Raw genomic sequence first — 14020 nt, 5'->3', positions numbered from 1 at the left:
TCGCTTGATTTCCCCATAACCATTTACAAGCCTGTCTTAATGCAACTTGAACATACTCACATTTTTGCTCCCCTTAGAGTTCTCTTGCACCCCAAACCATGGGAGAAATTGACAAGTGTCAGATCAGTACATGCTTCCCTCAGATGGATTTGGACTGCCATTATCTGCAGTGTGTAGATAATCCTTAGGATAAAATAATCCTTTTATTTAAATTTATTTGTAGGGGAAATAATTACTTGACCTCATTTTTTGTTTTGTTTCTCGTACCATTGTATGTTCCACAGGACCATCAGCTACATTGTGGCTTTGCTTCAGAGAAATGTCCCCAGTGCCAAGGCATTTTCCAGAAGAATCAGCTGCAAGATCACATGAAACAAGAATGTCCACGGCGACACGTCTCGTGTCCAAACTGTGCCACGTGTATGCCTTATGAAGAAAAAGAGGTATGTTTCAAAACATGCAACTTAATCAGGATACTTATGTTTGGTTTTTTAATGAAGTGATATTTAAAAACGATAGAAGTCACTTTTCTTTCTATGTTATCTGATAAGATATAATATCAGTATTTACAGTTATTGGAACAGAATGTTCTCCTGAATGATATTCACAAAAAATCACAAAAATATATATTTTTATTATGAATCCCCCGAAAACAACTGGATTGTTATGTTTATATATAAATCTCCAATTTTTATTCTTCCTTCTGTAAAAAGAATAAAGGCTCATCTCCCAATCCCTTCTTTCAAGCACTTTGTCCTCTTCATTTAAATTGAGCCTCACTTCTGGACTTCAAGGTTTTTACTTCAAATTTTGAACTTTCATTTTTGCCGTGCCCTTTCTCTCAACTTACTTTTTTTTTCTTAAAAAGGGAAATGGTGGGAACTTCTGTCACACTTTGATTGAATTTTGTGGGGCCAGATTTGACCAGTAGATCACTAGAACAAAACGTTCATCAGTGTGTGATAAAAATTCACCGCTACTTTCCTTTGTAAGATTTTTTTAAAGTTCTTAACAAATATTTAAAATCTTTGTTTTGTACTTCCCATGTAATATTCCCCCCCTCCCGCATAGCTTAGATGGAGTGCATGTCCCTAATTATGATTAGGGACAATTCTGTCCTTGTTGGATTGTACCACCATTCTTACAGGCTTAAATCATTCATGAGGACAGAAGCTTGTATAGCAAAATAGAGGTCTGGACCACTGTGTGGTGGCTACCAAGAAAACAGACTAGCCATTTCTGATTCAATGTATTTTGGGGTTATGCTTGACAAGTGATTTAAATAACTTTCTCAGAAAGTTTTACTTAAGCATAGACTTGAAACACCAAGTACCTGTTGTTCTTAACATAATTTAACCACATTTTACAAAGGTCTGATGACTAGGTTAGAGTGTGCGCTTTTAGTGCTGTTTTGTGAAATGTTCTCAAAGTCGCCCATTGGTATTGTTTTTTTCTCTAATGGAAAAATGGGATTTTGAGAGAGAAGAGTCACATCCTAACTGGCATTATGTCAAGCTATACTTAAGATATATAAATCCCCTTTCACTGCAATAAATTCTTGTTTACTTTTTGCTTTCACTAAAATGAAGGTTCATGACCAGATGTGCCTTTTAGCAAATGTCTCCTGTGAATACTGCAATACAGTACTAATCAGAGAACAGGTAAGAATCTTTCTACCCTATCCCTGTAGTCTGATAGCAATGTAGATTTGGTCATTCGTACATATAGCAATTTCTATTTATATGTGGAGTCCTGCAACAAAATGTTGTAGTGTGAAGGGCTTTTGCTCAGGGTTCCAGCCACTCCATTCTGCCTTTGTCCGTAGATTTCCTCTGCACATACAACAATCAGTATTCCATGTCCACTGAAAAACTCAATTCTCATTGGAGTATTTGATTGTTTTTCAATTGCTCCTCCCTGCCCTCCAGTCACCATTTTGAGGGGTTTTGGGGGAGGTATGGACAACTTCCTGGGAGCATTTAAAAACAGATTCTTGATGTGAACCAGGAAGTGATCTATCCAGACAGCGTGGTGGTTCTTTTCTACCCTTAGATACATCTAAGTTTCTCTGCCCTCCTTTTCAAGCCACTCCATTTTATTCCCCCTCACCACTGTACTGTCATTTTTTCCTTTGTTGTTCACATGTTGTGCTGTTTATTTTATTTATTTATTATTTGGTTTATATCCCGCCCTTCCTCCCAGCAGGAGCCCAAGGCAGCAAACAAAAGAACTAAAAACACTTTAAAACATCATCAAAACAGACATTGAAATACATTAAAACAAAACAAGTTTTAAAACATTTTTTAACATTTTGAAGACTTTTTTTAAAAAAATTAAACATACTGTTTTTTAAAAAGTTTAAAAGCATATTAAAAAGCAATTCCAAAACAGAAGCAGACTGGGTTGAGTTTTTAATTTGAGTTGTTATGGAGCTGTTTTGGAGAGTTGATGACCATTTTTTGTGCATCTGCAAACCTCTGAGTTATCCCAAATCTACTGATATCTAAAGTTTGTGGGTGAAGCGGTTTTCCAGTAGTGTAGCTGTGAATTCAGAAGTGCAGGATCCCTTCATTATAGTCACAGCCATGCCCCTCACCATTTTTACTGCCGGGTTAATAGTTTAAATTTAATAACAAATTTATTTTTGTTGTTCACCTCTCACCCGGAATGTGGGTCCTGAGGCAGATTACATAGATTTAAAAATACAAAACATACATAAAACCATACAGAAATTTAAAAATACAGAAACATGCAAATAACCATACATAAACAAATCCTTAAAACCCTTCAAGTATGTAGGGGTAGATATTTAACCAAATGCTTGAATAAAAAGATGGGTCTTCAGCAGCCATCTAAAAATGGGAAGATCTTATAGGGGGAGGACATTCCATACTCTAGGGACCATGACAGAGAAGGCTCTGTTGTGAGTATTCACCAGTCAGGCTTCAGATATGGTAGGCACTTGCAATAGACCCTCTTCCCTGTCTCTTGTGTGATGGGCATGACTAATCAGGGGCAGGTGGGTAGACAGATACCTTGGTCCCAAACCATTTAGGGCTTTAAAGCTCAAAACCAGCACCTTGAATTGTACTCAGAATCAAACTGGGAGCCAATGTAGCTCTTTTAGCACAGGCATAATGTGCTCAAAGTGGATCTTTCTAATTAACATCCTGGCAGCTGCCTTTTGAAGCAACAGAAGCTTTCGAGAAATCTTCAAAGGCAGCCCAACATAGAATGCATTACAGGAATCCAAATGCAAGGTGACTGAGACATGGGTGAGGGCAGTCAGATCTGAGCGTCCATGATAGCGCCGCTGCTGGTGCAACAGCTGAAGGTGAGCGAAAGCCCTCCTGGCCACCACTTCCACCTGATCTTCTAGCAGCAAGGTTGGATCCAGGAGGACTCCCAGACTGCAGAACCACTCCTTCAAAGGGAGTGCAGCCCCATCCAGAGTGGGCCAACAACCCCAATCCCTGTTAGCATTTCTGCTCACCAACAATACCTCGTCCATATTTTATTTCAGCTTGTTCACCCACATCCAGCCCATTACACCCTGGAGCTCCCAATCCAGCACCTGCATTGCATCCTTGGGATCTGATGTGACCTATATGCAGAGCTTTGTAGAGAGATGTAGGTTTGAGAATGAGATCCTTGTTAATGCTTTCTCAGTGGCTGACTTACCTGCTTTCACTATTGTAGACTCCAATCAGCAGGAAAGGACAAGGAAGCATGTTAGAAGTCTCTTCTCAGTGGCCAATACTCCCCTTTCTTGCTCATTAGCTCATAGGATATTGGAGACATAGGGACCCTGCTCCCAAAAAAGTAAAAGACCCCCAAGACCCCGAACAGCTACACCCCTGGTTTTCACTAAGAAGCACAGGAAGATTCAAATTGGTCAAGAAGCATAGTAGGATGTGGAGGGGGTATAATGTTATGTAGAGATAAGAAGCAGTGAGAAGTCTGTATATCTTGTGGCTCTGGCTTGTGAGAATTTTCTTACATAGGGCTTGGACTGTATGACATACGGTCATATATACACACGTACACTAAAATTTGGTTTTAGTGTATGTGTGTATATATGACCATATGTGGCCCTGTACATTGAGGTCCTCTAGCTGCCCCACCATCTGAGATTAGGTGGGTGATTACCCGAGAAAGGGCTTTAAAAAAACAAAAAAAACATGGTGACTACCTTGGAATAGTTCCCTGGGGAGATTCTCCTGTGCCTGCTCCTTCTGTCTTTCTGGCAGCTGACAAGCAATGCTTGCCTGAAACATTTTGCTGCCAGAAATGGAATCCAAATGCTGCTGCCACCCCCCACCCCCATGCCCTCAGTTCAGTCTAATACTCTAAAGATTCATGCTGCACCTTTTAAGCACCAATTGAATCCTGCTTTCTATTCCCACCATAAGTTGGAGCCTAAAACAGGTTCCACCCTGCTGCATGGTTTTTTGCTGCTTTAGTGCTTTTATTATTTCTGTTGTTTTAATGTGGTTTAACTTGTGCTGGTGCATTAATTTTATTATTTTAATTGTTTGTCGTCATTTGTGTGCCCCTCTAGGAGTAGAAATACTGATGGGCAGAGTATAATACAAAATAGAATAGAGAACACTACATACAAGTGACAAATAACAAGAAAACTTAATAGCATTTACCATCACCTTACAAAAACAAATAGTCTCATCTGTAGTGAAACTGCTATGCCCAGTACACTGCTGTTTTTTTTAATTAATTTTGGTTCATTATAGGATTTTTACAGTCCAAATCTATGCATGTCAACTCAGAAGTAAGCCCCACTGATTTCAGTGGAGCTTGCTCCCAGATGCGAATACAGGATTGCAGCCTTAGAAGACATTTTGCATTATATAGCTTGTTAACTGCCTTGGAAATTCCAGCTGAGGGACATCTGAGAAATCTTTAAATAAATAAAATAAACATGTAGTATATGCTGTAAGTGAGCAAATGGCTTTTCTCAGCATGTAGCTTTGTGGGCCAAAATAGCTTTTTTAAATGTACAATTAGATCATACTGTTGTGGTGTGAAATGATATACAACGTTAGTCATACAGTATTGCAATCAGTGGACTTCAGTGGGTCTGCTCTGAGTATGACTCAGGCTGCAATCTAATACATGTCTACACAGAAGTAAGCTCCACTGGGTTCAATGGGACTTACTCCCAGGTAAGTGTGTATTGGATTGCAGGCTTAGCTGTATATCATCCTATACATTTACTCTATATGTGGGCTACTGATCACTAATTCTTATATTTGTCACTATCTGCACTCTGTAAACTGAAAATTACAGTGTCATCTCTTTTCCCCCCTTCAGCTACCTAATCACTATGATAATGATTGCCCTACTGCTCCAGTACCATGTACTTATAGTGCCTTTGGATGTCCAGAAAAAGTAAGCTAGTGCTTTTATTTGCTTTTTATTTGGTTAAATTTGTATCCACTTTATTACTGATAAAGCCCATTGGTGTACATTGCACATTGGTATACAAGAGAACTATGAGCAATGAAACAGGCTGGGTGACAGCTAGAGCACAGTTGGCGAAAGACACCACAAAGCCAGCCAAACACAAGTGAGAACACATAATCATGCTTACTGCATGGCAATGAGGGCAACAAGGAAGGCCCACTTCTCTGCCTCCATTGCATCCTCAAGCAGCTGTCCAGCACAGCTTTTTTGTATTGTCTATTAACATTTATTTCAGGAAATGGAGTTTTAAACCCTTTGAAAGCCCACTGTGATTTATTTGTAAGGCACATTGAGAGTAAAGTTGCTTGCCTTCTTAGTAATCTTGATGCCACATTCACTGCAGTCTCCAGTGAGGCGTTGCGCAAAACATCTGCTGCAACATAATGGGATCGGTTTCAGTTGATGCAGCCTAATGATACGGACCAGGTGCCTGCAACAATTCAGCCAGCAACGTGTTCCCTCTTGGCTTATTAAAGCTTGCCGAGCAAATATGACCAGGTGAATCCAGGGTGTGATCACTGCATCCTTGCAGGAGGGAGTTTCCACCCATTTTGAAAGAGGAAGTGATCCGACTACTCCTGAAAAAGCCCACCTCGGACTCATTGGTTTGGGACAACTACTACCTAGTAACAAATACCCTCTTTTGCAGGAAGGTGATTGAGAGATTTGTGGCTCAGCAGTTGGAAGTACTTTTGGATGGAATGGATTATCTTCAGCCATTCCTGTCTGGAAGCCTCCTGTGCATTCTTTCTTTCTTTCTTTCTTTCTTTCTTTCTTTCTTTCTTTCTTTCTTTCTTTCTTTCTTTCTTTCTTATTTATTATTTTATTTATATCCTGCCCTTCCTCCCAGCAGGAGCCCATTCTTGAGTAGTTGGAAGATAGTACTTCAACATTTTATGTATGTATGAAAAAGACCAATAATTGGGTGTTATAACAAATTAAACCAGAACTGTCACTAGAAGCTAAAATGATGAAACTGAGGTTATCATACTTTGGACACATAATGAGAAGACATGATTCACTAGAAAAGACAACAGTGCTGGGAAAAACAGAAGGGAGTAGAAAAAGAGGAAGGCCAAACGAGATGGATTGATTCCATAAAGGAAGCCACAGACCTGAACTTACAAGATCTGAACAGGGTGGTTCATGACAGATGCTCTTGGAGGTCACTGATTCATAGGGCTGCCATAAGTCGTAATCGACTTGAAGGCACCTAACAACAACAAACAACAACACTATTCTAAATCATAGGAGTTCAGCCTTTTTTATTGAGGAAGTTCGATTGTAATCATTATAATCTCACAGACTTCTAGACCACATTATTATAAGCAAGCCCTTTCCTATTCCACCTCAAAAATATTTTCAGATTTTGTGAAATGTTTTAGGAGGTGTTCTTGACCTGCACTGAGAGCTTAAGGAGCCATTTCTGACCAGATCCACATACATATCGACAATCGCTGCAGAACTTGAGGAGTGGACCTCTGATTCTGTGCACATTAAATTCTGGCTCTGTGGATGTCTACCTGTCACTCAGGCCAGAGTAATATTGCAGTTGGACCTGAAAATATGTATTCTATATCCCAAATAACTTGTGTAAATCCTTAATGAATCATGACTGTTGTAAGGTTTGAAAACTAGCAGCATAAAATTATTGGGATGATTAGGAATGTATTTACCTATATTACTGAAATGTATAAACGATGGTTATGTTCTGTGTTGATGTACTTCAGCAAGCAATATAGTCCTATATTTACTTGTGGTATCACCTTACCCTATATGTGCCAGCTCAACTGCTTCAATCTGCAGAACTGGCACTATTACAGGTGCCACATAATACTTGTTCCTCACTCGTAAGAAATCATTCTTTTAGTGTGGCAGTACCTATACTTTGATACTCCCTGCTTTTTGACATCAGGCAGGTGCTGTATCCTTTTCGACACCAGCTTAAAACATGTCTATTTAGGCAAGCCTATCCAGACACATACATGTTGATGTATTGTAATCTCTTTTTCGTTTACTACTGATTTTAATTGTCTTGTGAAAAATTACCTATTTTTAACTGTTTTTATTGATAATTTCAATATTTCTTGTAAACAGGTTAGAGGTTTTGTTACAATCAAGTGGTATATAAATTTTGTTAAATAAATAATAAAATAAATATTAGAAATAAAATGGATCTATTAAACTTTTATAGTTGTGCAAATTAATAATTATGTACAGTGCCTTGCAAAAGTAATCAGACCCCTGACCAATGCTCTCATATTACTGAATTACAAATGGTAATTGTAATTTCATTCTGTATGATATTTTACTTTGAAACACTGCAACTCAAAATCAATTACTGTAAGGTGACATTGGTTTTATGTTGGGAAATGTTTGTAAGAAACATAAAAAACTGAAACACGTTGTTTGCATAAGTATTCAACCCCCACACATTAATATTTGGTAGAGCCATCATTCGCTGCAATAACAGCTTTAAGTCTTTTGGGGTTGGTATGTACCAGCTTTGCACACAGCGTTGGAGGGATTTTGGCCCATTCTTCTTGGCAGACTTGCTCCAGGTCATTCAGGTTGGTTGGGCGTTGCTTGTGGACTGCAATTTTCAAAGAGTGCCACAGATTTTCAATGGGACTGAAATTAGGACTTTAACTGGGCCACTGTAGGACATTCACCTTTTTGTCCTTGAGCCACTCCAATGTTGCTTTGGCCTCGTGCTTGGGATCGTTGTCTTGCTGAAAAGTGAATTTCCTCCCAAGCATCAGTTTTTTAGTGGACTGAAGCAGGTTCCCTTGCAGTAATTTCCCTGTATTTTGCTCCATCCATTCTTCCTTCAATTTTAACAAGATGCCCAGTCCCCACAGCATGATGCTGCCACCACCATACTTCACTGCAGGAATGGTGTGTCTTGATGCATGGACAGTGTTAGGTTTGCAAAAACCTAACATGGAGAAAATAATCATCAACCAAAAACCAAATATAAAAAACCACACATTACATGATTCTGAAAAATATATGTAGAAATGAATGGTAGAAAATACAGTCTATGGCTGATAGCCAACAGAATGCCCAATAATGCCCAATTTCTATTGCACATGCACTTTACTACACAGAGCGTGATGTGAATTGTTGGTTCTCTAGACAAGATATACATAACACTCCCAATGGCAACATGGCAATAAAATGCAGAGGTGTACTAATACAGAAATATAAAATGTGAAGATAAAATACACAGCAATGTATGCATATATAGTGTGTGTATATCTTGTCTACAGAACCAACAATTCACATCATGCTCTGTGTAGTAAAGTGCATGTGCATTAGAAATTGGGCATTATTGGGCATTCTGTTGGCTATCAGCCATAGACTATATTTTCTACCATTCAGGGTTAGATTTGTTCCATGCATAGAGCTTTGAATTTTAGCCAAAAAGCTGTATCTTGGTCTCATCTGACCACAAAACCTTTTCCCACATCACAGCAGGGGCACTCTCATGCTTTCTGGCAAACTCTAGACATGCTTTCAGATGGTACTTTTTGAGTAACAGCTTCTTTCATGCCAACCTCCCATATAGGCCAGTGTTATGCAGAGCTCTTGATATGGTTGACTGGTGCACCATTACTCCACTCCCAGCCACTGAACTCTGTAGCTCCTTCAAAGTGATAGTTGGCCTCTCTGTGGCTTTTCTCACAAGTCTCCTCCTTGTTCACGTGATGAGTTTTGAGGGACGGCCTTTTCATGGCAGTTCCTGGGTGGTGTGATGCAGCTTCCGCTTCCTGATTATTGATCCAACTGTGCTCACTGGGATATCCAAACACTTGGATATTCTTTTGTACCCTTTTCCTAATCTATGCATTTGTATTATATTATCTCTCACTTCTGTAGAATGCTCTTTGGTCTTCATTTTCCTTCAGATCCACAGCCTGACCAATGCTCCTTCAACAGTGGGATTTTTATCCTGACAATGTGATAGCAACTTTAATGGTTTACGGGTGGAGGCCACTGGTAAGGTAATTGTGTCCTCAATAAGGCAATTTCTTACATCTGTGTAAACTGGGAGTTTCCACAGCACAGGGGTTGAATACTTATGCAAGCAACATGTTTCAGTTTTTTATGTTTGTTACACTTCCCAACATAAAACCAATGTCACCTTACAATAATTGATTTTGAGTTTCAGTGTTTCAAAATAAAATATCATACAGAATGAAATTACAATGTACCATTTGTAATTCAGTAATATGAGAGCATTGGTCAGGGGTCTGATTACTTTTGCAAGGCAGCACATATATTGTTGCTGGTCAAATGATTCTCAGTTTGTTCTCTTCTTAAACTACCCTTTGAGGCATATTCTCCATAAATTCATGTGAGACTGTTTTGCAAGGGACAGCTTGCTTAGGATAAGGGTGGAAGAATCTAGAAGAAAGAAAACGCCTAGAGACTAGAAAAAGGGACAGTTGTTCCTTCAGATAAACTTTTCTTATCTGATGTTTTCCCATATATTGCTACAAGCATGAGTACTAGAAGCTTAGGTTCTGGTGAATTCCAGATTTACAAAAGAGTATTTTACACTACATTCTAATTGTTTGAAATGACACAGACCAAAGAGTACAGTACTGGTTTGTGAAGTGTGATATTGATATTATACTTTCTGAATAACTAAAAAAAAAAGGCTGTAGTGGAGAAATTTTCCAAGGCCTTAATCTGCTTTCCAGTAAAGGCATCTGAACTGTGTAGCAGTCACACTTTCATTCTGTTCAGTTTTTCAATTCTTGTTTCAGATAATCACTGGAAGATGAAGTCAATTCTGCTTTTCAACAGAGTATTTTTTCCCTTCTCCGTTAAGGCTTAGTGCTTGATTTTAGTCAAAGAAAATGCTTATGGGACTGTGTGTCTTTATTTAATTACAGATGCAGAGAAATGAGTTGGCACGCCATATGCAAGAGTTCACCCAAGTTCATATGAGAATGATGGCTCAGTCTCTCCTGAGTGTCTTTACTACTACCCCAACTTCCATGAATTTCCATGGAGCTGCACCCTTTGACCCATCACTCTTCAACCAAGCCTTGACAGCCTCCTGTGAATGTAGCCCAGAAGTCCAAAACTTCAAGGAGACCATTCAGCAACTGGAAGGTCGCTTGGTGAGACAAGATCACCAGATCCGAGAACTAGCTGCAAAAATGGAGACACAAAACTCCCAGATGGGGGATCTCAAATGCACCATCCGAAATCTGGAGGAAAAAATTGTTGAAATGGAAGCACAGCAGTGTAATGGGATTTTCCTGTGGAAGATTGAGAATTTCAGTATTTATCTGAAAGCCCAAGAAGAAGAAAGGCCTGTTGTAATCCACAGCCCAGGTTTCTACACAGGAAAACCTGGCTACAAACTTTGTTTGCGCCTGCATATCCAGTTGCCAAACGCTCAGCGCTGTGCTAACTATATTTCCCTTTTTGTTCACACTATGCGAGGGGACTATGACAGTCACCTGCCTTGGCCATTCCAAGGCACCATACGACTTTCTATTCTAGATCAGTCTGAAGGATCTTCAAGGCACAACCACGAAGAAGTAATGGATACCAAGCCTGAGCTGCTAGCCTTCCAGCGTCCAACAGTCCCCCGGAGCCCGAAAGGCTTTGGATATGTGACTTTTATGCAGTTGCACACACTAAAACAAAGAACATATATAAAAGAGGATACTCTCTTGGTACGCTGTGAGGTTATAACACGCTTAGACTTAACCAGTCTTCGAAGAGAGGGTTTTCAGCCTCGGAGCACTGATGGGATAGCATAGTTCACCATGCTTCAACCTTGAGCTCTTGCTGTTTTTAATTGTGAGAACTGCATATGAATAAAGGAATTCACCATAATTGCAAATATTTAAAGCAGAACCAAAACTGCCATTCTGAGATGCTTTTCAGGGCATGGAAAGTGTTTCTTCTTTAATTTCTTTTGTAATTGGTAGAATGTGCATCCTGTTGGTCTTAATAAGTAAGCTAATTGACTGATATACAATCAGAAGATGATATTTGTTAAAAAGCATGCATTAAAACAGTACCATTTCCAAGATAGTGGAGGATAGGTCAAATCCTACTGTTGTTTGATGGTAGCAAGACCTGTGGTATTTAAAGCCACGTCCTTGATGTATACATCTTGGAGGAGCTGAATTATTCGAGGACTTAACCTGGTAGCTTTCTGGGGACTTTAAGATAAAACTAAATTTTGAGCCAAGACAAACCTAGTAAATAAGCCTGGAGAGTGTCATAGCAGAAAGAAAGCACAAATGTGTTTTCTTTACCTTCATCAGTGCTGTAAATAAACATGGGCAGGAAAGTCAGTGCTCAGTTTACTATGTACCATTTTGCAAATCTGAATGAGCTTGAGCTTTAAGTTGGTATACTTCACTTTTCACATCTCTTAGGGAATTTCATATTGAGAATCCATTCTCAACAGCTGCTGCTATGGTGGAATGTGTAGCTTTTGATGTACAGTAGGGCCCCACTTTATGGTGCTTCGCTAATGCGGCGGTCTCAATTAGACGCAATTAGATTAAAGCCCCACTCATACAGTGCTTGTTTCACTTTTACAGCGGTTTTCGGGCGTCGCACACCATTCTATTTAATGAGTTCCGCTTTTCAATGGTTTTTGCCTTTCGGCGGGGGTCCGGAACGTAACCCACCGTATGAGTGGGGCCCTACTGTATCTAAAAGCTTGTTGCAGTACTGTCCTAGATTAGCTTAATTACCCAGTCTAGTTAACTCACTTACTGATGAGGTCTCCAGGTATCTTTGTATTCACCCACTTGCCCTTCCACTTCAACTCTTGTTTTTATCATATCTCTGGTCCGAGTGCATTTTTGCACTTGTAGTGATGGATTTTAGCGAAGACCGAAAATTCTACAAGTGCTAAATGTGTCTCATTTTGTACCTGAAAACATCATTATATGCTAGAGCTAAATAGAATTCTTTCTTCCCTGAATACTGAATTCCCCCTCTTAATTGACTCCAGCCTTGTTCCTGTAATCTGCAGCATCTTGACTCTGCTTTGCTGGCATATGCAAAATATGTGTTTGGATCTTACAGTTCACAGTGGATGATTCTTCTCAGCTACAAATTGACCTATATACTAACTGTCGTGCCTACTAACCCTGATAGCTATGTTCTACCTCCACTGTTGGAGACAGTATGCTTCTGAATACCAGTTGCTGGAAACGGCAGGAGGGGAGAGTGCTATTGCACTCAGGTTCTGTTTAGGTGCTTCCCATAGGCATCTGGTTGGCCACTAGGAGAAGCGGGCGCTGGGCTCTTCACAGAAGAACATACGGTTCTTCTTATGTTCTTCCCTAATTAGGCTCAAGAGGGTTGTATCTGAGCCTAAAAACGAAGAGTCCATAGTTCTGAACTGTGCACAGTGATCAACAGAAAGGTGCTGTCTTGGTGCACAATCTCCTTGTCTATGGACTATCTGGCCTGCATATCCTGTGAAAGTTGCAGTCTTCTGTGAAGAAACCTCTCATCAAAATTCATTGGTGCTGACATAATAGGTTGTAGGAAGCTATTGTACTTTCAACCACAGCTATGTGACATTAACCCAGATCTCTAGAAGTGTACCCTCATGGGCATAGATAATTAAGGTATAACAGTATGGCTGTCACACAGGAAAGAAAAAAGTAAAGGTATCCTCAGTATTGTTCACCTAAAGGTCCAGTGCCCTCACCAGCGCTACAAAGAGTATACAGCTGTATTATAATATGACAGCTTGATTTTTTCATTGGCACTCAGTTCAATAAGGCTTGCATTCCTGAATGAGTAAAATGTTAAAAAGCAAATGGAGCAAAGAGGATATATTAAGTGTCCATAGGGAATCACTGCAGTACATTTGTTGGGACAGAGAGAGAGAGAGAGAGAGAGAGAGAGAGAGTGTGTGTGAGAGAGAGAGAGGGGGGGGGTAAAATACATGTCAACAATACGATTCCTTTGGGATTGAAAAAGTTTGGATAGAGTGGACAGATACAAGCAAAGCCTGTTCTAAGTCAAGACATCCCAAACATTTGGCCATGAAAGTAAGCATTTTAAAGCACAATAACAGAGTAAGCACTGTTCAGTGTGTAAAATAAATAGTTATCCAATCTCTTTTTCTGCTTTATTTATTGTAGAAGAGATGCTACTTTGGAAACAAAGACTAACGAAGCCATTTTCAGATACTTTTTTTGCCTGTACAGAAAGTTCAAAGAACCATCTGACTGTTCAAAGTACAAATATTTGTGCCAATTTTATAAACTTGAAATTGCTGTGTCCTGCCTCTTTCTTTTGTGAAAAATGCTGTAGATTTTTATTTTTAAAGTTGTATCAGTAACTTCCCTGCTTACAATGCAAGTTAGTCTTGGTGGTGGCATTTTTTGTAAATAAATATCTGGCTGAACATCAGAAAAAAACTTCCTAACTGTTAGAGCGGTACAACAATGGAGCTAATTACATCAGGAGGCGGTGGGCTCTCCAGCACAAATCATTCACGAGGCAGCTGGACAGCCATATGTTGGGTCTGCTT

General features: G+C 39.5%; 1 protein-coding gene across 4 annotated transcripts in view; it reads left to right on the top strand.

The window, feature by feature from the left end:
* TRAF6 (TNF receptor associated factor 6) overlaps positions 1-11350 on the top strand; it is a 36320-nt gene extending 24970 nt beyond the window's left edge. For all 4 annotated transcript variants that reach the window (XM_061610808.1, XM_061610806.1, XM_061610807.1 and 1 more), the window contains 4 exons: positions 285-443; positions 1590-1661; positions 5329-5406; positions 10386-11350. In XM_061610808.1, coding sequence (XP_061466792.1) covers positions 285-443; positions 1590-1661; positions 5329-5406; positions 10386-11267 — 1191 coding nt within the window. In that variant the 3' untranslated portion in view covers positions 11268-11350. The remainder of the gene's footprint in view (positions 1-284; positions 444-1589; positions 1662-5328; positions 5407-10385) is intronic.
* The last annotated feature ends 2670 nt before the right edge of the window (positions 11351-14020 follow it).

Source organism: Rhineura floridana, chromosome 2, assembly GCF_030035675.1.
Source record: "Rhineura floridana isolate rRhiFlo1 chromosome 2, rRhiFlo1.hap2, whole genome shotgun sequence".
Taxonomy (NCBI): domain Eukaryota; kingdom Metazoa; phylum Chordata; class Lepidosauria; order Squamata; family Rhineuridae; genus Rhineura; species Rhineura floridana.
Note: the sequence above shows the minus strand (reverse complement) of the source record. Positions and strands in the feature narration are given on the sequence as shown.